We start from the raw sequence: 21,035 nt of genomic DNA, 5'->3' as shown, positions 1-21,035 counted from the left end.
CTGCTTTCACTCTTAATCCACTCCAGTCTGCTCTCAACAAGGCAGCCAGAGTGATCATTTTAAAATGCATATCATATATCACTCTTCTGTTTAAAACTCTGCATATAAAATAAATATCTCCCCACTTTAGAGCAAAAGCCAAATTCTTAAAATAGCCTACAAAACCCTACACATCTGGCCCCATCATTACTTCTCTGACATCTTGCTGTATTACTCTCCCCCTTGGTCCTTCTGTTTCAGCTACAATGATTCCCTAGTGTTCCTGGAAGGAATGAGGAACACTTACCTCAGGGCCTTTGCACTTGCTGTTCTCACAGCCTGCATCCAATCTGTTAACAAATCTGATGGTTCTATCTTCAAATTAATTCTAGAATCTGATCTCAACACAAAAATGTTTTCATATTTTCCCGCAAATATCTATAGGGCTCACTCTACTCAGACATCATCTTACCAATGAGGCCTACCCTCATTGCAACCCCTAACCCTCTGGGTAGTCACAAACCCCCTTACTCTGCTTTATTTTTCTTCATATTACTTATAACCTTCTTACATATCGTAGAACTTAACTATTTACTATATTTTATTGTCTCTCTCCCCTTACCAGGATGAAAGCTCTGTAAAGGCTAATATCTCTAATGAACAAAATATTTCCTAATAGCTGAGCCTTTCTTGAGAACCAAGCTTGGTTTGTGGTATCCAGGAGTCAGGCATTGGGATTTTCCCACCCTGCTTGCCTCATATCCTCAGATTGTTAACTGACTCACTCTGTATTTTGCTTCTCACAGTATATTTTAAATATATTTTAAAAAAACATGTAGCTCAAGGTATCATAATTTAGGTGAATGCCCACCTGTTGAGTGACCTCTGGTCCAGAAAGCTTGCCTGTTGATGTACCTGAGACAAGTACAATGGCACCAGTCAAATTTCCCACAAAACACCAGAAGTATTTACTACCTGCTGACTGTAGATAAACATGTTGCAACTAAAATTCCATGTAAAAAGTATCAATTTGTGATAAAGGATGATAATGCTTTCTGATCTGTGGAATATACAATCCTGCCTTCAAAGAGATCAAATTGGAGAAACGAGACCAGATTATTTAAAGAAGTGGTCTGTGTCTTGAGAAGTTTAGAAATGTGGCCCAATCAATATTGGGAAGACCTGTCTTTAAAGCACAGAAACATCATTGATGCACGTGGGTTGTTTTTTCATCTCTTCCAGATATTAAAATACAAGGGATTAAAAAAAATAACTGACAAAACAAATGCCGGTATTTTTCAGTTCTCTCTATATTATTCAACCAACAGACCAATTGTATACAGAGTTCCAATTGCAACTTCCTGGGAAATCATTATGGACTTTGCCATTTTAAGCTGACATTATAGGACCTCATATTTCTACAAATGCAGAAAGCTGGTAATGTGGCTGCTATTACGGGCTCTCTGTGTTGGTGGTACTAAGACAGCTCATCTTCTTTTTTTCCTAGAATGTAGCTCCAAGTCACCAAAAACTCTTTGCAATTTGAGTCAAGCTAAGACCAGGTGGGGGGGTCTATCTCATGAAAGACAAAAGTTCGCTGCTCACGCAGAAGACTGTGGACCTTTGGTAAATTAACCTGTCTCTGGCCAGGCTGCATCTGATTAGGTTCTCTCTTTCTCTTTCTCTCTCCCTCTTTCTCTCTCGCTCTCTCTTTCTCTTTCTCTCTCCCTCTTTCTCTCTCTCTCTCTCTCACACACACACACTCTTAACAAACCACTGTCACTCAGACACATTTCTGATTGCAATTTGTGGAGTCTCAGTTTTGCAGGCTCTTAAAGACCTTGTGGTCCTCGTCAGACATATGTCTTAAGGGAGGTGCACCTACATGTACTTAGTTAGAGAACTGAGTATTATTATGTCCTAGTACAAATCTTAGAACATATGACATTTAACTGAAAAAAACAGTGAGATAATTTTTCACCATCTAGACTGTGTTTATCTCCGAACATAGTGAAAGTCTCCATGCTTATAAATTACGAGATTGTTTCACTTATACAACTGCAAAAGAAATCAAGAGTGTTTCCCATTAGCCTGGCTAAAGACTTCTCAGCCCTTAATCTATATTTTGCTATCAAATAGAAGACTCAAGGACTAAGTGAAGAAATAAAGGCTAACTAAAGAGCTACTGAGGAAGAGAGCTGTTTCCCTTTCTAGTCCCATCACTGACATTTCCCCCTGTGACTAGAAACATCTCTGCTGCCTGCCTGTCCTCCTTTGCTGTGCTCTGCACCCCTGGAATGGACAGACCTTCAGTGAAGTGCTAAATGGCCAAATTGTCCTGAATGCACTGAACGGATATTTATGTCATGAGGATGTTAAGGAATAATTCAAAAGTACACCACCAAAAGTGTCTTTTTAATTTAGAAGAAAGAGCCAAGTAAGTTTTAAGATGGATGTATTTATTACAAAATTATATCCCTACTTCACAGCTTGCACCAATGCAAATCACAGTAGATTACAAAATTTCATGTTTTAAAAAGTAGGAAATAGTAAAACTAGAGAAAGGGGTGAAGCTGGTCAAAAGGTAAAACTTTCAGTTACGAAAGTCCTGAGGATGTAATGAATAGCATGGTCACTACAGTTAACAATACTGTACTGTGTATTTGAAGGTTGCTGAGAGAGTAGATCTTAAAAGTTCTCATCACAAGAAAAAAAAAATTTGTAACTGTGTGTGGTGATGGATGTTAACTAAACTTACTGTGGTAATCATTTTGCAGTATGCACATATATCAAATAATTACGTTGTAGACCTAAAACTAATACAATGTTATGTGTCAATTATATCTCAATTAAAAAATAAACAAACTAGAGTAAAAGCAATCTAGAAAATCTCAGAAAGCCTTTCTCATCCTAAAATGAGAATTTGTTTTTAATGATTTAAAGGTCACTCTATTACTTTTAAAACTTTTGAACATGAAAATACACCAAAAAATCAAAAGGCAATTAATAAACTATAAAAATTATTTTAGCATAAATGACATAAAAGGATTAATGTAGCCCAACATATAAAGATTTTTATAAGTCAATATGATAGCCTAGTTGAAAAACAGGCGGACATGAACCATCTTTTGCCAAAGATGAATGAAAGATCATAAATAACATATAAATGTTCGATAGATTCATGAAAGTACAAACTCACAAGTAATAATAAAAATGAAAATTAAAAACAATGGTGCAATAATATTTTTATGATAGCCTAGGTTATGATGTGTCACTATATTATTCCCTAAATCTGAGTAATTTAGCACAAGAAAATTGATTTCTCATCACAGACTGGAGGGGGGCTCTGTTTCATATAGTCACGTAGGGATCTAGACTGAGGAGGTTCCCCCCAACTTACAGCTGTTCCATCTGAAACCTGTGCCCTTCCTAGCCAAGGAAGTATAAGAGGAGGCAAGAGAATCACATATCATCTTTTCTCTGCCTTGGCCCTGAAGTAACATGTCATTTCCGCCCACAATTACCTTGCTGGTACTAGTCATGTGCCTGTCCAATTTCAGCATTGCTCTCTCTGTCAACCTCTCCAACTGGCAAAGATTAACAAAAAAGAAGGAAAGAAAGAAAAGCTGTGTTGATCAAGATATTTCTTGTCAAAAGAGCAGTGTGAGCAAAGAAAGAGAGACATGAATCTGTACGACACGTTTGGAATTCTGCAGGATAGTTAGGTGGGAGAGAAAGGATGGTAAAAAATAGGTTGGGAGGTAGAGAAGCCAGCTGATAAAGGTCCTTGAAGAGTCTAGGCTTTCACTCTGAAGATAATGGGGCTCACTGATGATTTTTAAGCAGAAGAGAGCTATGATCAAATGTGCATTTTGAAAAATTCCTCTGTCTGCAGTAAAAGAAAATGGAGGTGGGAAAACTGGGAACTGAGAGATCAAGGAAGGTATCCTTGGAGTAAGCAACAGTTTAAATTAACAATTAAGAATGTCTACTACATACCACATTCAGGGATGTCTGTTATGTTAACTCAAGAGAGGGAGATCATATTCCCATATCAATTTCCCACAAAAACTAAGCATTATAGCCAACTTAATGAACCAAACTACAAAATCTAAAGTTAATATTGTAGCTGGTATAAAAAGTTGCAAAATTCTGTCCTTGACTATTTATACCACCAAAACCTTATCCTTGTAAGTGACTTTTTTGGATACTGTGCCTCCTTCTGGATATCGTAATGAGATGGGTTTAACAAGCTGCAGCCTCCAGTAAGGCAGCTACCTTCAGTGGTATGTCTGTTCTCTTTCCAAAACCCGCAGACTACATGCAGACCTGTTCTGATTTCACAAAGGTGGGAGGATTCTTAGTGATGTCTTCTTGCAGTAACCTTCTTCTTTCCTCCTCTACGTGGCTTGTTCATTCTTTCTCTCTATAGAGTTACTTCAAACCCCCTTTGATATCTTCTGCCTTTCCTCCTCTATCATTCCTCCAACTTACTTAATATTTCACTTGAGAGAGTGTAGTGTAGATTGTAGGAGCTAAGAGCACAGACTAAAGCCAGACTGCCTGAATTCAAATACTAGTGGGACCATCTAATCATTCTGTGATCTTGAGGCAGTTACTTAGCCTCTCTATATCTCATTTTCTTATAAAATGAGGATAATAATAATACCTCTCTGTGGAAAAAGTTGCAAAAGTGGATCCAGCTCTTTACTGGATTCCTACACTTAGCACTTTGACTTCGCAGCTCTCCTTAACAACAATCAGAGTCTATTCCCCACCTCTTCAACCTGGACGAGTGTTTTGATTTGCTTTGTCCAATAGGATGTGTAGGAAGTGATGGCGTGCAGGCTGAGCCTAGGTTTCAAGAAGCATTCCATACTTCCACTCCTTCTCTCTTGGATTCTTGCTGTGGCCATGGGAATAGTCCCAGGCTAACCTTTTGAAAAATCAGAGACCACACAGAAAAGGGCCAGCTTGTGCTATCTGAGGCCTGCAACTCCCATCCAACTAGACGGCTGACTGCAGGCGGGTGAATGAGCCAAGCCAAGATCTTTTGAATTTAGCTCAGATCAGCAGACAGTGACGTGTGAAAAATAATAAATGGGTACTGTTGCAAAATGTTTTACATTTTTAAAGTTTTAAAGCGGTTTGTGAAACAGAATTATTGTGGCAATAAATAACTGATACACTCATAGGATTGAGGCTTAAATGAGTTAACATATAAACTTAGAACAATGGTTAGCATTTAGTGTCATTTAAGCATTTGCCTTTTTTTATTATGATTTTTTGTAGTAGTGATAGAAGAGAAATGGGATTTGGATTGGAAATACAGATCTAAGAGCAAGCACAAAGGCAGCTAAGGAAAACATGACAATAGATAGGAGCCCTTAGAAAGCATTTAGGGTCCGGCCCCGTGGCCAAGTGGTTAAGTTCGTGCGCTCCGCTTCCGTGGCCCAGGGTTTCGCTGGTTCAGATCCTGGGTGCGGACAGAGCACGGCTCATCAGGTCATGCTGAGGTGGCGTTCCACACGCCACAACTGGAAGGACCCACAACTAGAATATATACAACTATGTACTGGAGGGGCTTTAAGGAGAAAGAAAAAAAAATAAAGAAGATTGGCAACAGATGTTAGCAGGTGCCAATCTTTAACAAAAAAAAAAAAAAAGAAAGCATTTAAAAACTTAATTTCACTTGCTTTTTAAAACTTGGCAGATTGAAACATTCATTGATTTCTGCTATGTCTAGAAACATCCCCAAATTTAAAGGAATAAAAAACTGTACAAATTCCACAAAGACAACGAGAACAAGAGGTTAGCAGGGTGAAGAAAGCTATATATACGTACTTGCAGAAGTGAAATTAATGAAAAGAGAATGGGTTCTCCTTATGAAAAAGCTTTTGATCAGATTCTCTGGAAGGCAGGAGTAAGAAGTGTGGTTCCTACTGAAGCACTGAGACAAGTGTCTGTGCAACTCAGTTTGATCCCAGTCCCACAACCCTGCCGAACAAAGACAGATGACTACTGCTTCTGTCTACCTCCCCAGCCCCCAGAGGAGTCTGAAAATTATTTTCTGGGGACATAGAATCCGAGGGACTGAACTTTGGGACAGTGAGCAAAATAGAAGGAAAGACTATGGTGAAGAGAAGAGATAAAGGGAGTTAAGGAGAAATCTACATGCTAAAGAGCAGATCTCCAGACCCCTCCCTTCCACCCTGGCATCGGTAGCCAGGATTATATCAACTACCTCCCTCTAAGAGAGAGGAAAAATCTTCTCTGCTTTGAACAAGAGACACAGAGAACAAAACAAAGAATGAGAAAAAAGGCTCAAATAAGTGGAGATAATACAGGCAAAAAAAATGGACATTTAAATCTCTCTCTCTCTCTCAACCTAAAAGAAAATATTGCAGCCATGAATCAAGAATAGGCTTCTCCACAAAAAAGGGGAAGAATCAGAGAATAAAAGCTTAAGTATGGGAACTCTAGTTAACCACTGGCTGCTTTAAATAGAGACACCAAAAAGTTGTATCATCACTGTAAGCAGGCACTGAAGTAATACAATCCTTGCATAGGCTTATACCCCGGTGTTTCATCACCTGGATGGTCCAAGAAACCTCAAAACCTGAATTCAGATTAAAATGGCCCAAACTGGAAGTGCCTACAGTTACCTGGCAAAACCAAACAAATTTCTCTCCGGTGGATGATGTTCCTTATTCTAGACTTCCAATTATTCTTACAAATGAGGTTTCTAAAACAACATCTAGCACATAGCATGATATGACCACAACCAGGCACACAAAGAAATAATACGCCATGACTGAAAAGAATCAGAAACAACAGGAGATAGAAACATATCCACAAATAATTGATATACGACCCTTATCATAAATAAGTGTAAGAATAAAAAGACTATAAAACATACATGCTTACTTTAGTCCACAAAAAATAAAAGGCCAAACTGAAATATTTCAGCAGGGCACTATAAAAAGTGGCATAGCACAGTGAAAAAGAATCAGGAACAGAAAAACATAATAACTTTGGAAAAAATTTCTATGGAATGTATCATTTGATTAGACATCATTAAAGAAAGAATTATTAAATTCTAGGAAGATTAGAAAAAACTAAACAGTGTAAGAGACCAAAAGATAAAGGGATGAAAAATATGGAGGAAAGGGTAAGAGATTTTGAGGGTACCAAGAGAAAGTATAACATCTCAGAAGTAGAAGACAGAGAATGTGGCAGAAAACATATTTGAAGAAATAATAGCTGAGATTTTTAGAACTGATAAAAGATACCAAGCCACAGATTCAACAAGCTTCATGAATCTAAAGCAGAATAAATAAAAAGAAACCCACACCTAGACACGTAGTAAAACTTTATAAAAATTAATGACAACAGGAAAAATTTTAAAAGAGCCATAGGAAAAAGGAGAGGTTATTTTCCAAAGAGCAACGTATCCTATGACCCAGCCCTTCTACTTCCCTGAATAAGTTCTACAATGAATGGCCTCAATAAGTAAATCTCTAAAATAGACCTAAATACTGCCTGTGTTAGGCATTCCATCCTCGGATAGTTCTAAATGTTAAAAAGCACTTTCTTTCACTAAGCCAATATCTCACAACTCTTGTGTCCAACGGTGTGCTGGTAAGAAATACAGCATTTGTATCATTTGCTGGCTTCTGGGCTGGAAATACTCTCCCCTTGGCTAGCTTCAAGCAACCAATGGGACATCACTGAATGCACAGGTGAGAAGAGATGCACGCCATCAGCTCGCGCAGACCAGGATGTGCCCGCGCCAGCACACTGTTGCTTGTATTCCTGATTATTTCTTTTCTTGTCAAGGCTAAAGATCCCTAACTCTTTAGTTATTTCCCCCATGTAGCTAATTCTGGGGAATATTCATTCATACAATGGATATTATTAAGGGCCTATTCTTTGTCAGTAAATGTTCTAGAAGAAAAGTGAACAAAAGATGTCTTCATGGAGCCTATGTTATAGTGGAAAGAAAAAGAGAGTGAACAAAGAAGTAAGTATACAATCTTTCAAATGTTGACAAATGAGGTGGAGAAAAATATATGGGGATGAGGTAGAGGGGAATTTTATACAGGGGAAGGCCTCGCTGATAAAAGACCATATTTCTTCTCTGTTCTCACTCTTTGCCATAATGCTCTTGATAAATTAGAGAGGGAAAGAGTTGATGTGAAGAAAGCTGAATTTATGAAAACTTTAAGAAGAGCTACACAGGGTATAAGCACTAGAAAGAGGTATTATTGTAAAGCAGAGACTGCAAATCAAGAGTTCAAAAGAACCGAGCCAACATTTAAAAATTGGGAGGGTCCAGTAAATATGCAAGTTTTCTGCCTTGCCTGCTAGACTGGAAAAGCAGGCAATGCTGACCCTGCATTCCGGCTCCTTTGGACAAGGCCTGAGCTTGCAAGTCAGTCACTGTAGTCCCCAGCACGCTGCCTGCCCCCACCTTACATTACCCACCTGTGCCCTGGAGTCATTCGAATTATATAATTTTCACTTATATTTCATTACAACTTAGTAATGCTGATATATTTAATAATATTTTAATAATGCTGATGCATTTAGCAATATTTTAGTAATCCTGATATATTTAGTGATGCTGATAGGGTAAGAGTGATCACAAGAAGAAACTGTGCTCTAAAACTAACAATTTATGTTGAAATAGACACACCTTGAACAATATGAGTATTATATATATATGAGTATTATAGTATTATATATTATTAATAATATAGATATACTCATAATATATTGTAATATATAATATATAACATATATATTAGTAGTAATATATAATATCATATAATATACTCATATGAATTTTATGATATTATATATTTTAATTACTAATACTAGTATTCTGAATATTTTAACACTCTGAAAATTTTACTTCTTGATGGTTTTTTCCCTTCAAAGTGGCTACTTTATGAATTTATACACCTATTTTACCTACCCTTATTCAAAGTGTATTTTGGAAACCCCTCAGAAAGTAGGTTGCAGAGCCATTTATTTTTTAAATTTTTTGTGTTTTGATTGTGGGTTTGATTTTCAAAAATAGTGAAAAAGTAATTCAGAATCAAAAAGAATTATGGAATTCAACGAATGTAATGTGAAGGTTAACAACTGATTGCCATCCAATTCAGATAGAATATTTGTTCTTAATTCACAATTCCAAAATACAAATAAACTTCAAAACCAACAGCACAACAAACACCTACATTGGTTTATAAAACGTATTTTATGGACTCAATATATGCAACATCACTTTTCATCTGTCAAGATAGATACTTACAAAATGCTACTCACCATGTGGCCTAGAAATCACTAATGGTCATCATAAATATTACTAAAAACAAATAATTCTCATAAAACAAACGTTGCAAATAAAAACAAGTGATTCTGGAATAATTTCCAGAGCCGGCCTCCTCAATTTCAACTGGCTTGTTCGTTTGTGGGAAGGAATAGGGGGAGGGTAAAACAGCTAAAGCAGATCTTACAACTAAAATTATAATTTTTCAGTTTAATAGTATATGTAAATGGAAATGCTTAAATAAGAAATGTTTGATATAAGAAGTTATTTTATATTTACCTCAATTCTTTTCCCCTTCATTTGGTTATTTCCATATATCTATTTCTCAGTTATAGAACACACACAAATACATATCTATATTTGGTTGACATTAAATACTGCTGAGACCATTTTTAAAAAGAAAGTCTCGTCTCACCTTTACAGTGTTGTTCTATCCCGATTATGTGAGGTTTGAGGACATTGAACTTCTCAAGATAGGAATTGTCTCTTATACCACATTTTTAACATAGTCAAATACGCTAGATATCACTGTTGATATCAGATATGCATGATGAAATCATAATAATGGATTTGTTTGTCCAAATATTTGACTAAATGGGATGTGTCTAAAAGGGGGCTCTGTCTGTATCTAGAATTTCAGAGGAGTGAGATGCTCCAGTTAATCTAAATCCTGGTTATCAGCTGATGAGTAAATATACCAACGTGAATACATGCATCTACCTCTGAGACGACAGAGGCCATATGTTCACTGAGTGCCTAGGACGTCCAAGGACCGTGCTAAACATTGAGAATAGAACCACAAACAAGATAGGTGCCTGTCCTCAGGAAACTGTGAAAGTCCGATAGCATAATACATGCAACAGCAGAAGTAGCCATCCATTCATTCAACAAGCTCACACCAAACACCTAAGGCAAGACAGCCACTGTGCTGGGCTCAAAAGATACCATAAACAAAAGAGAAGTCTGTGCCTTCAAGGATCTCATATTGTAGGGAGAAAATCATCAAAGCAATTACAATCTAGCTGGTAAGCATTTGATAAAATAAGGATCTAGCCCATACCAGTGATGTTAGATAGAACATCCCTGAGCTTAACCTGAAGGATGGAGTGGGCAAGGGCACTCGAGGCTGAAAGGACAGCACGTGCAGAGGTAGGGAAGCCTGGGAGTCTGAAAGATGTGAGGGTGCAGGATGCCGGATGGCAGGAGGGTGGTGCTAAATCATGAAGACCGTTGTATGCCATGCAGAATGTCTATTTACACTGCCCTTAGAAACAGAAAGCCACTGAAAAATTTTAAACGAGGAGTGACATAGTTAGTCGATTTTTACAAAAACATCCTTTAAGGAGGTTTGGTAGTCAAGGAGAGATAGAAAGAGGACCTAGACAAAGGCAGCAGGAATTGACGAGAGGAAAGTTACTAGCAAGCAAATGGTATCAAATAGGATTTAGTGATTAATTTTATCATTCCTAGGTTTCCAGCCTGAAGGGTAAAATGTACAACTAAAGGATATATTCAGGAAGGATATAAGGTGGGAAGAATGAGGTAGAAAATGAGTACATGTCTGTACATACTGAGCTTGAGTTATCTTTGAGAAACTTAGGTAGAGATGCACCATGGCCTATCGGATAAGAGGGCTGGAATTTAAGGGGACGTAGTGCTCGGCTGGCAATATAAAACATGGACAATGAGCACAGACGGGCGGCCACAACCGTCAGAGAGAATGAGGTGTCTCAGGAAGTGAGTGCAGCACGAGGGGAGAGGCCCAAGGGCAGAACCGCGAGGAACAGAAATCTTATAATAAACAGGCGAGGAAAAGAACCCAAAGAACAAGAAGGAAAGATTTTAAGTCTGTAGGACGAGAATTAGGAGAATGACGTCAGTGGAAACATAGGAGAGAAAAAAACCCAAGACTGACTAAGTGTCCAGTGCTTCCGAGAGTCAAGTAAATTAAGTGGTGAAACGTACCCAAAGTGTTTTTACAAGACTGCATCTGAAGAAAGTGGCCAGCAATAGAGAATGGCTTGAAAAAGTTATGGGCCATTTATATATAGCGCAGCTATTACAAAAAAACGAAAAAGGTCCCTATGTTCTGGTATGGAGAAAATATTTACCCATTGGGGCAAGAAGAAAAAGGGCAGAAGAGGAAAGTGAGGTAGAAGGTGCCACACAGAACTGCTGTAGTGGGCTTTTCTCTATAGTTAAATTAGAAAATACCACTGGAAACAACTGAAACTGTCATATACTAAATTGGTAAAATAACCATAAATAGACAAGATCGATTTTAAAGTGACTTTGGAATACAGCACTTTAATGTTATATATGTCCTTGGAGAGATGCATTGGAGGAAGCGAAAGAACTGTGAAGGCAGTTTATAATTCCCTTAGAAGTTATATTAGTATTAGTATTTTGCAACTATTTTATTTCTATTGTTAAAAAATAAGTAATTAAGTTAATGATATTAGGAGTCAATATTTTCAGTGCAAGAGAAAAGTGATTACATTCTAACTTAAAAAATTAAGTGAAAAAGATTGAACTATTAAAATGTTATTAGAAAGATCGACACTAACTATAATTTTTCCAGCTATGACCGCTGAAATGGCCTAGAAGCAACGAGAACTTCCAGTGCCAAGACTGTGGTCTCTAATATAATCATTTAAAAGCTTAAAAGTAACCAGAGCTCCAAGATAATGAATGTTTTGTGGTCAATTTTGGAAATTTGAGTATCTGGGTATTAGAAGACAATTTATCGAAAGATAGAGGTAGAGATAAATGAAAACAAAGCATGCTGCAGAAAAATACATATAGCATGATTTTATTTTGGTTAAAAATATATATTAGCAGCATGGTCATCACAAGTGCAATGGTTAGATACAGTTTTCATTTTTTAAATTTTGCTTGTATCCACTTATTAAATGTTTGTGTTCTACATGTTCTGTTTTTGTGACTTTAAAAAGGAAATTTAACAAGTAACATCAGCAGCGACAACTAGCCAACTAGTTCACTGGATGCGATAGGCAGAAGCCAGGATACAGTGGAATGAAAAATGAATGGGAGTGGGAACTACTCAGAATGAGTCAAGTACAAGAGAAAGAGAAGAGGAAGGAGAGGAATTAGAAGCAGACAGCTCAGCCTCCAGGCTTCTCTGCCATGAAGCTTTGACGCTGGCTTTCCTCTTTCCAGAAGATGCTTCTTACAGACATCCATGTGACACACCCAATCATCTCCCCATTTAATAGATGGATGAATAAATGAACAAATAAACAGACGAATGAATGGAAATATCGCCATGAAAAGAGAGTTTTTCCTAATGTGTTCTTTATAGTCTTTGTTCAAATGTCACCTTCCCACTGAAGCTTATTTAAAATCACACCACTCTTTCCCTTCCCTCCACATACACAAATCCCCCTGCCCTGATCCTATTTTTTTTCATAGACTTTGGTAAATTTCGAACATTTTACGTAATTTTTTACTTTTATTGTTTATTGTCTATCTCCTCCACTAGAATGTAAATGCAATCGAGCAGAAATGATTTTGGTTTGTTTTGTACACTGATAGATCCGAGCACCTAGAGCAGTGTATATACAGCACACGGTATTACTTCACGACTATGTGCTGAATTAAAAGAAGGCTTATTTAGGGTTGGGAAAGATTAGAGCATGTTCACGTGCTGAACTTGACTATTCCCGGGAAGAAAGATAAGCATGATTAATGAATCCAGAATGGCAGAAGCCATCCTTATGAGAGTTCCTCTGTATCTTCCTTGCTATTTGACCTTCATTTCTAGTCACATCAAATGCACTGACAGAAAAACAGCCACACACAATTTTGTTGGTGCTTTTTCAGTGGAAGAAATTCATTGCCGTGGCAACAACACATTTCAGTACCACGTTGTTAGAGCTGGTACTTACTGTCATGGAAAAGCAAAGGTACAATTAATTCCGTTTACTGATAAGGTATATCCAGTTAGCTGTGCTTACACAGCAGGAAAAGTATCAAACGGGAACTACCAAAGAGGGCTACTTGCAAGAACATGTTTGCCATGAGGTTTAATTATTTCCTTTTACAGTTTAATATTCAATAAAGATTTAGCAGGAGGAAGAAAAGAAGGAATTGCATGAAGTCAAATTTGTCAACAAAGCAAATATTTATTAAGGTGACAAAAAAGACTTAGATAAAACTAAGGTCATAAAGAAAATATTAATCTCAATCAAGATTAACACAAAGCAACTATAATGACAACAAGAGCAAAAGTATGAATTTGATCCACGCCATTTCTAGCACTTTTCTAGATTCAGCCTCCTGAGATTTCTTTGGGCCTCTAATCTTTCTTGCCTATTGATAGTGATCCTTGTAACTCTTGAAAGTCCTCAGTTTTGCTTTGATTGTTGGGGATTTTACCTTAAAATCACTGATTTAAATCGTGCTCTTATCGAGGAATGCCTGCATTCTTCTAGTCTCAGAGGATCCTTTTCAAATGATCGATGCACCAGTACATACAACATTCGTTTTTGTCTTACTTTTTGATTAGGTTTCACTGTAGGCCACTCAGCGCATGTAGATAAAGTGAAAATATACACCAAAAAGCTTAAAGGATAAATTCAAACAGCTTAATATATAGGGACATATTTGTATTTGGCAGACAGCCTGAATTTCATAAAGTCTACTTTAGTATAAAAAAAGTTATAATATGGGTTAGTTTGGAATTAGAATCAAAAGAGCCTCACTTTTCTGATCTGGATAACAGTTTAGAGGTCTCAGAGAATAAAAATGACACAGACTATCATTTTGAAAGGAAGGAAATAAAAAATAGAAAATATTATATTTCACTGGTAAAAACAATGTCTCACCTAGGACAGACCAGGAAAAAATTGTTGACCAAAAAAAAAAATTTTAAGAGAAAGACATGATTAGAAAACTTGTTAGTTAAATGTCAGGGAGAATTGCTAATATCGGAAAAGAAACAAGGAAATCAAAGCATATAGCCACGACTTCACAGGGCATGTTACTCAAGACACATGACACTGCTCCATTGTTTGAAAAATCATTGTCTGATACACCAAACTCAATAGTTCAGTGTTTTGATTTCTTAAAAACTTCCATTTTCATGCTCTTCTCAGTGAGTGTATGTCGCTGACAGTAATGTATTAATTTTAGGTGAGCACATTAATGGTAGTTCCAGGCTTTTAGGATCCAGTTAATTGACACACTATTGGCACAGAGCAATGACTGATACCCTGGGAACTCAGGAAAGTACAAGATCTTTTTAGATTATTGTTTATTGACTTCGTTACTGTTGCAATACGCTTAATCATTCCATGTCATATATGAGCTAATGGATGTTCTGAGAGGTCAATCACAGTCCAAGGGCAATGACAAATGTGCTAGAACAAACCTAGGCTGCCTCAAGGAGAGGCAGATTGGACTAATTTTCTAATTTAACAATAAAATGATTTGAATGGGACACACGGACCTCCACATTAGGAAAAGAAGTCTAAATCTATATTAAATACAAGAATTTTGACAGGCTTACCAGAACCTGAGACATATCAATGGCAATCAGTAGTTGGTATTATAACATTCCTGGATGTTAACAGAGCTTTGCCGGGAGAACCGATTCTCTGTGAGAAAAGCAAGTCAAGACCCCTCCAGCCTGACATCTCCCTTTTCCACAAGTCACTCTTTGGTGGAATCTGTAACTTGAAAGGAATTCTGTTGACTTTAGAGAATTCCAGGCTGAACAAGACATTGCTGCTCTTGTTCAAGAGCTCATAAGAACAACTCAACATCTTCACACAGTAACTGGAGGATATTAGGGAAATCTGTTCAGAGATTTTTGAGGCAATAAAGGAAAATATTTTTCCATTTTCTTCAAAGAATTTGTATAAAGAAAATTGTCTAATTATTCCTCTATAAAGGCAGTGGTTAAAAGCATAGTCCCTCCAAAATATAGTATATAAAAGAAAACTCTGATCCCCAAGAACACATCCATTAGTGTACAAAAGGATTAAATAATGCAAACTACATAAGCTACAGCTGCTCCCTCCAAAAGACCATTTGGGAAATATTTTTCTCTTAGACTAGCCAATACTCAGTCTAAAAGCAGACAAGTGAGTGTCATGGGAAACATTTCAATATGGAACATAAAATTAGGCACCAGATTTATAGTGGATTCTGATTGTTTAGAATTATAGAATTTAACGACTGAAATGGAAGAGGAGAGAGAAATGAAGGAAGCATAAGAAAAAAATAAATCTGAGATCTTGGATTTCTTGGTTCCATCCTTTCCTATTTCTTCAGGAGAACCCAATTTTATCAATTAATATATAAATATGCTCTAGCACCTCTCATACAGGAAAATGGAAGCTTCCATTATGCTTTACATGCCTTTCAAACCACTACCTGATTCCTTTCATCTTCACCGGACATCTTCAACGAGTTAGCTCCTTTCACTTTCTCTGCATCTTCCCTTACACTGCACAAATTAGAATATTACTCCAGTCTACACTGCTGTTCTCAAACTGTTGTCATGAGGACCACAGATAATCGCTGCTCTGCCAAGTTCAGTGGACACATTTTTCAATCTTCATCTTGTTCAACGTCTATGTGACATTTGGAAATACCGACTACTTAATTTATTTTGAAGTTGTCTTCCTTTGCTTTCTGGTCCACTGACTTCTGACTCTCCTACCCTGCTGCCCACACTTTGTCAGTGGGCACCCACTTCTCTATCTACCCTTAGTGTTCGTGTCTCAAAGTTCCTCCTGGCATTAGCTCTCTTTCTCTCTCCTCTCTTCTAAGATACAGGTTGGGTGATTTCATTCATTCCCATGGCTCACGCAATCTTTGTTAGCGTGCTACACGCATGTCCCGCAAGGTTCCTGATATTTTGGCGTGGCCATTTTGATTCAGCCTTCAGAAGAAACCTTTTTATTTTCACTCTCGCAATGCTCGAGACTGGCAGTCTCATCCTATCCCTGGGCTTCATCGCATGAATTTAAGTATGTTTTATTGTTGAACTCTAGTCAATCCTCCACAAACAAATACTTTATATAATGCTTAAACAGTTACAGTTTCTAGAAAACAACAGAATTCCCAAATCCCTTTATGAAGGTAACAAAGTTTAACAAAAGTAGCCCACACTCAGTTGAATATAATATGAGGAACAAATATATACTAATTATGAATATAATTGCAAATTTCTAAATAAATATTAGCAACTTGAATTCAGCATTATGGTAAATTTGTGGCTTATTCAGGAATCTAACAAGAAAAAACATGATTGTGTAAATAGATGCTTAGTAGCCATTTGATAAAATTTAAAATTCATCCTTCAGCTCAGGCTTGAAAATCAAGCAGATCTGATTTAGAATTATAGATTATCCACTGATAGCTACTTTTCCATTGGACAGGTAAATAAACCTTCTTTGGACCTTAGTTTCACTAATTTTTAAAATGGGTCTGGATTGCCTTAAACCCCCAGTGTGAAATGCATCTCATCTTTTCCTTTTCACAATATTCTTTATCCTTGAGATTAGACATTTAACATTTGCTTTTCCCACCAGACTGAAAACCACCTTGAAGAAATGCATTGTTGTCCACAACATGTAGCGTAATATATGCTAGTGTCTGTGACCAGCTACAGAATTCGCAGGGCCCAGAGCCGAGCGAAAATGAGAGTTCTCTTGTCCAAAGATAATTAAAAATTTCGAGACAGTGACAGCAGAGTATTAAACCAGGAACAGAACCCTTCTAAGCATGGGCCCTTGTACCACTACATACAACACATGCCCATAAAGGAGTCAGCTTTGTGTGTGTGTGTCTGTGCATCCGTGTTTGAAATATGTTGAATATTATGCCTGGAAAATGAAGTCATAGGACCTTCAGAAAATGTCCACAGACAGAATGGTAGCTAGCATTCAGATCTCAAAAATAGTTATATTAAATTGGGTAAAAATAGTTCAGATAATTAATCAAGAAAATATTTTCAAGTTACCAATAACTGACTATTTTGATTGAAGATTGTAGAATATTAAAAAAGACATTGGTTAACCTTTAACAATTCTCCCTTTAAATTGACATTCACATCGTTTTTTCAGTTTTTTCTGTTACATTGCATTATTCATTCTGATATTTTCCTTCTTAATATTTATTGGTGATAATTCATAAACTTTATATACTATCTTGTCCCCACATTGACTTTTCTGCACAATTTATTGAGTCTACAAGTGACATAATAGTAACTACTCCGTTTCTCTAAGCATAAAACATTAGCATATGAAAATTCATAAAACATTTTATCCTTGCCCAACTTTCTTATGAAAAACAGTGTTCAGTTTATCAAAATATCAACTACTAGTTTAAAACTTCATTTTGGAACTTCTTCCAAATGATATTAATTCTCTCACAGACAGAAAAATAATAACTTGATGTAGTTAGAATGTGCCCATTTTCACACGACAATGAAAATTCCCAACGCTTTCTGAACAATTTCTTCAGAGCGATTCCCCACACTTGCAGTCAGGAACTTACAATCCTCTCCTGGGGCTCCAAATAATTTCCCCTCATGCTTTCCAAAAGTTCACTTATGCATAAGCCCTTATTCTGCCAGGTTTATGGTGATTGCATGAAAAAGAAAGACAGAGTTCCTCCTGAGCAAGTTATTGGTGGACGCTCTTTTATCTGTCCCTGAAAAGTTAAAAAAAAAAAAAATGCAGGCTATATGCAATGACCTCTGTGCTGCTGTCAAGAATTTTAAATAAATAAATAACCAAGCTAGGTGTGTTTAGTCACAGAATTCATTTTCAAAGTCACCCCAGCCTCCTGTCTCTCCACTCCCCACCTCCCACTCTAGGTTTGTCAAATGGAAATGCTTGGCTTTTCCCAGCCCCTCTGTCCCCTATTCTCTTTGCTACCCTCCCTCTCTTCTTCCGTCTGCCTTCACATACTTTTTCTTTCACACACGATCTCATTCATGTATTCTCACTCGACTGTTCTCTCTCATTCTGTCACTCAGCCATACTTTCGGAATGCCTCTGTGCTAGATACTGCTCTAAGCTGAAGTAAGCTTGGCTGGGCGCAGAGAAGAAAGAGGCCAGTGTGGCTGGAACTTAATGAGGTGGGTACCAGAGGGGGTCAGAGAGGGCAGCGGGACCTTGAAGACCTGCACGCAGTGGGAAGTGGCAGAGGGTGGTCCCAGGGGTGGCAAGTATAAATCAGATATCCTGCTGCTATGAGGAAAGCGAAACAGTTATGGGCAAGAGGGAAGCTGCGAGATCTCCAAGAGGGCAGGGTTTTAAGGATTTGCCCAGAGGCGATTCCAGAGTGGACAGATTAGATTCGGAATTTCTTTTAGAGGTAGAGCTGACAGGACGTCCCTGTGGATTGGATGTGGGAATTGAGACCAAAAGAGGAATCAGAGATCCAAATTCCTGGCTTGAGCAACTCTGTCTCACTCTCTATTTCCTCATTACTCTCTTTCTCTTTCTCCCTTCCATCATTTCCTCTTTCCTCTGTTCACACTCTAGGAGAATCTGGAATGCTCACATGCACAGGTTAATTCCTGCCTGGGTCTCAGTTCACAACTCACAAACTCCAGAAACCTTTCCTGAGGTCCCACACTGGGGCAAAGACACATCCACATGAACACGACCCTGTCTCCTTCCTGGCATCAATTTCTAGTGACTCACAAGAACTTCTAACACAGGGGTTCCAGGCACGACTCTAGAGCCAGCACGCAGCGGGCTGGAATTAAAGCTGTTAATAACTAGCTAAGTGAACTCTAGCAATCGACTTCAGGAAGTCTCAGTTCCCAGATCTGTGAAGTGCACATAAGAAAATTATCTACCTCATAGAAATATTTGCATAAGACGCCATATGTAAAACGCTTAGCACAATACTTGTACAGAGCAGGTGCTAGATACATGACAGCAGTTTTTATTACCACGGTTACTATTCTACATTTAAGCAGGGTTTCTGCAAACTATCAGAAATCAGACTAAAACAGGAAACAACTAAATAATTCAGCCCTAGAAAAAATTAACTCCTCAGGAACATACAGTCAAAATGGATAGTTTGATTCCTTAGCCAACTCAGATAAATGGGCACGTGGGAGTCACAGTTATTACCGATTATAGTCTCCATTTCCTCCACCTAATTTGGGTTTTGAGTCTCAAGTCCAAAGATACCACTTACCAGATTAGGTGGGCCCACGGGATTATTTTGCTTTGCGGTCTCACCTGGGCAGGTACATGTACAAAAAATAGAGTGGAAAGAGACCGATAGAGATGTCGGAGGAGCTGAGGGCGTGACCCTCTTATTCATTCTTTACTTCCTTTTTTTTTTTTACAAGACGACTTGGCATCGTCCACCACATCCGCGGCGAGAGCTGAGACGCCTCCTCCGTGGCGTCCGCTTGCCATAGCCCAGCTTTCGCCCTACACATTTGCGGCTTTCGTGGATACATTAGCAAGCGATGCTTTTAGATCCCAGTCGCCTGGCTTTGCCAAGGCGGCTAGAGGTCATCGGGAAGTCTTTCGCCTCGAATCGCTCTGACTCAGACGGCTAGCTGGTGCCTCCCGCTGTGCCTTGGAAGTTCGCGCCCTCCTCTGGTTCTGGTCCAGGTGCACAGGAAGCGCCAGGGAAGGACGCAGGTGCCCAGGAGAGGGGGGGCCGTGAAGGCGCCCCAGTGAGGAACTAAAAGATCGAACCTGCGGACCAAGCGCAAAGGAGAAACTGAAAGTACACCGCCGGCTGATCCTACGGAAGTTATGGGAAAGGCAAAGCGCCGAGCCGGGCCGTGGTGTGTGCCGCCCCCCTTGGGATGGATGAAACAGCAGGCGCGGCGTGGGTGAGAGGAGCCAGCGGCAGAGACTGCCCTCGCCGGCACCGACTCCCGGCACCTCCGCGGAAGACCAGGGTCCTGGGAGTGAGTATGGGCGGTGAGAGCTCGCTCCTGCAGCAGTTGCGATCACCATGACCACGCCCGCCTCCCGCAGATCATGTTCCATGGTAAGCGCTCCTCTCCCGGCCGCAGAAGTTCGCGCGCCCGGCACGCCGGGGGCTCTGGGACGCGCTGCGGGGCCCCGTGTCCAGGCGCGTCCGGGAACTGCCTGGCCTTGCACTTTGGACCAGCCGAGAGCACTGGCTCTCCCACGGGCAGCTGCAGCCGCGCCTGAGTCCCCTGGCCCACAGCCACCTGCACCTGGGACTGCTGCGCCTGCCAGCCTGAGAGACGCAGTGCCCGACGCCTGCTTTCGGTCCGGAGACCGAGCGCTGCAGCCCCCGTGCGGCTCAGCCGCGGCGGCCGGCAGCCGGGTCCCGGGGTTAGCCGGTGGCTGTCAGTCTTCCCTGGCCAGCGCTGCCTTGCGTCCACCCGACGCAAACCCCACTGTCCCCTTGATCTTTGTCGCGCCAGATCACACCCAGGCACCCCGCGATCGGCCAGTGCCTTGGCTCTTGCAGCTCCGAACTCCCTAGAGAAGTGAAAGCGAGGCTCCCACGGGACGCTCTTTTAAACCCGAAGGGGACCGGTCTCTGGAAAACCCCGTATTCCCCCCTCAGTGAGACTGGGAGTTTCCGACTGGGGCTGTACTGTGTGTCTTTTGCTGGGAACCCGAGCGCTCGGGCTGGCACTGAAGAAGGACAGTTTGGGGTTTTTGTTTTTTCCTCTATGGGTGCTCTTTGGCGGAGGCAGGATTAGATAGGCGTAACTGTAAATTCT

General features: G+C 39.3%; 1 protein-coding gene across 4 annotated transcripts in view; it reads left to right on the top strand.

Annotated features, from left to right (window-relative positions):
• The first annotated feature begins 19,725 nt into the window (after positions 1-19,725).
• The window catches only part of IL7 (interleukin 7), a 49,886-nt gene continuing 48,576 nt past the window's right edge, over positions 19,726-21,035 (top strand). For 2 of the 4 annotated variants that reach the window (XM_046641599.1, XM_046641598.1), the window contains exon 1: positions 20,186-20,323. In XM_046641599.1, coding sequence (XP_046497555.1) covers positions 20,314-20,323 — 10 coding nt within the window. In that variant the 5' untranslated portion in view covers positions 20,186-20,313. Of the gene's footprint in view, positions 20,324-21,035 lie in introns of all 4 variants that reach the window. The other 2 variants (XM_046641597.1, XM_046641600.1) reach the window with 2 other exon arrangements.

This window comes from Equus quagga, chromosome 16 (assembly GCF_021613505.1).
Source record: "Equus quagga isolate Etosha38 chromosome 16, UCLA_HA_Equagga_1.0, whole genome shotgun sequence".
NCBI classification, from domain to species: Eukaryota; Metazoa; Chordata; class Mammalia; order Perissodactyla; family Equidae; genus Equus; species Equus quagga.
The sequence above is the reverse complement of the archived record's forward strand: the minus strand, read 5'-3'. Positions and strand labels throughout refer to the sequence as shown.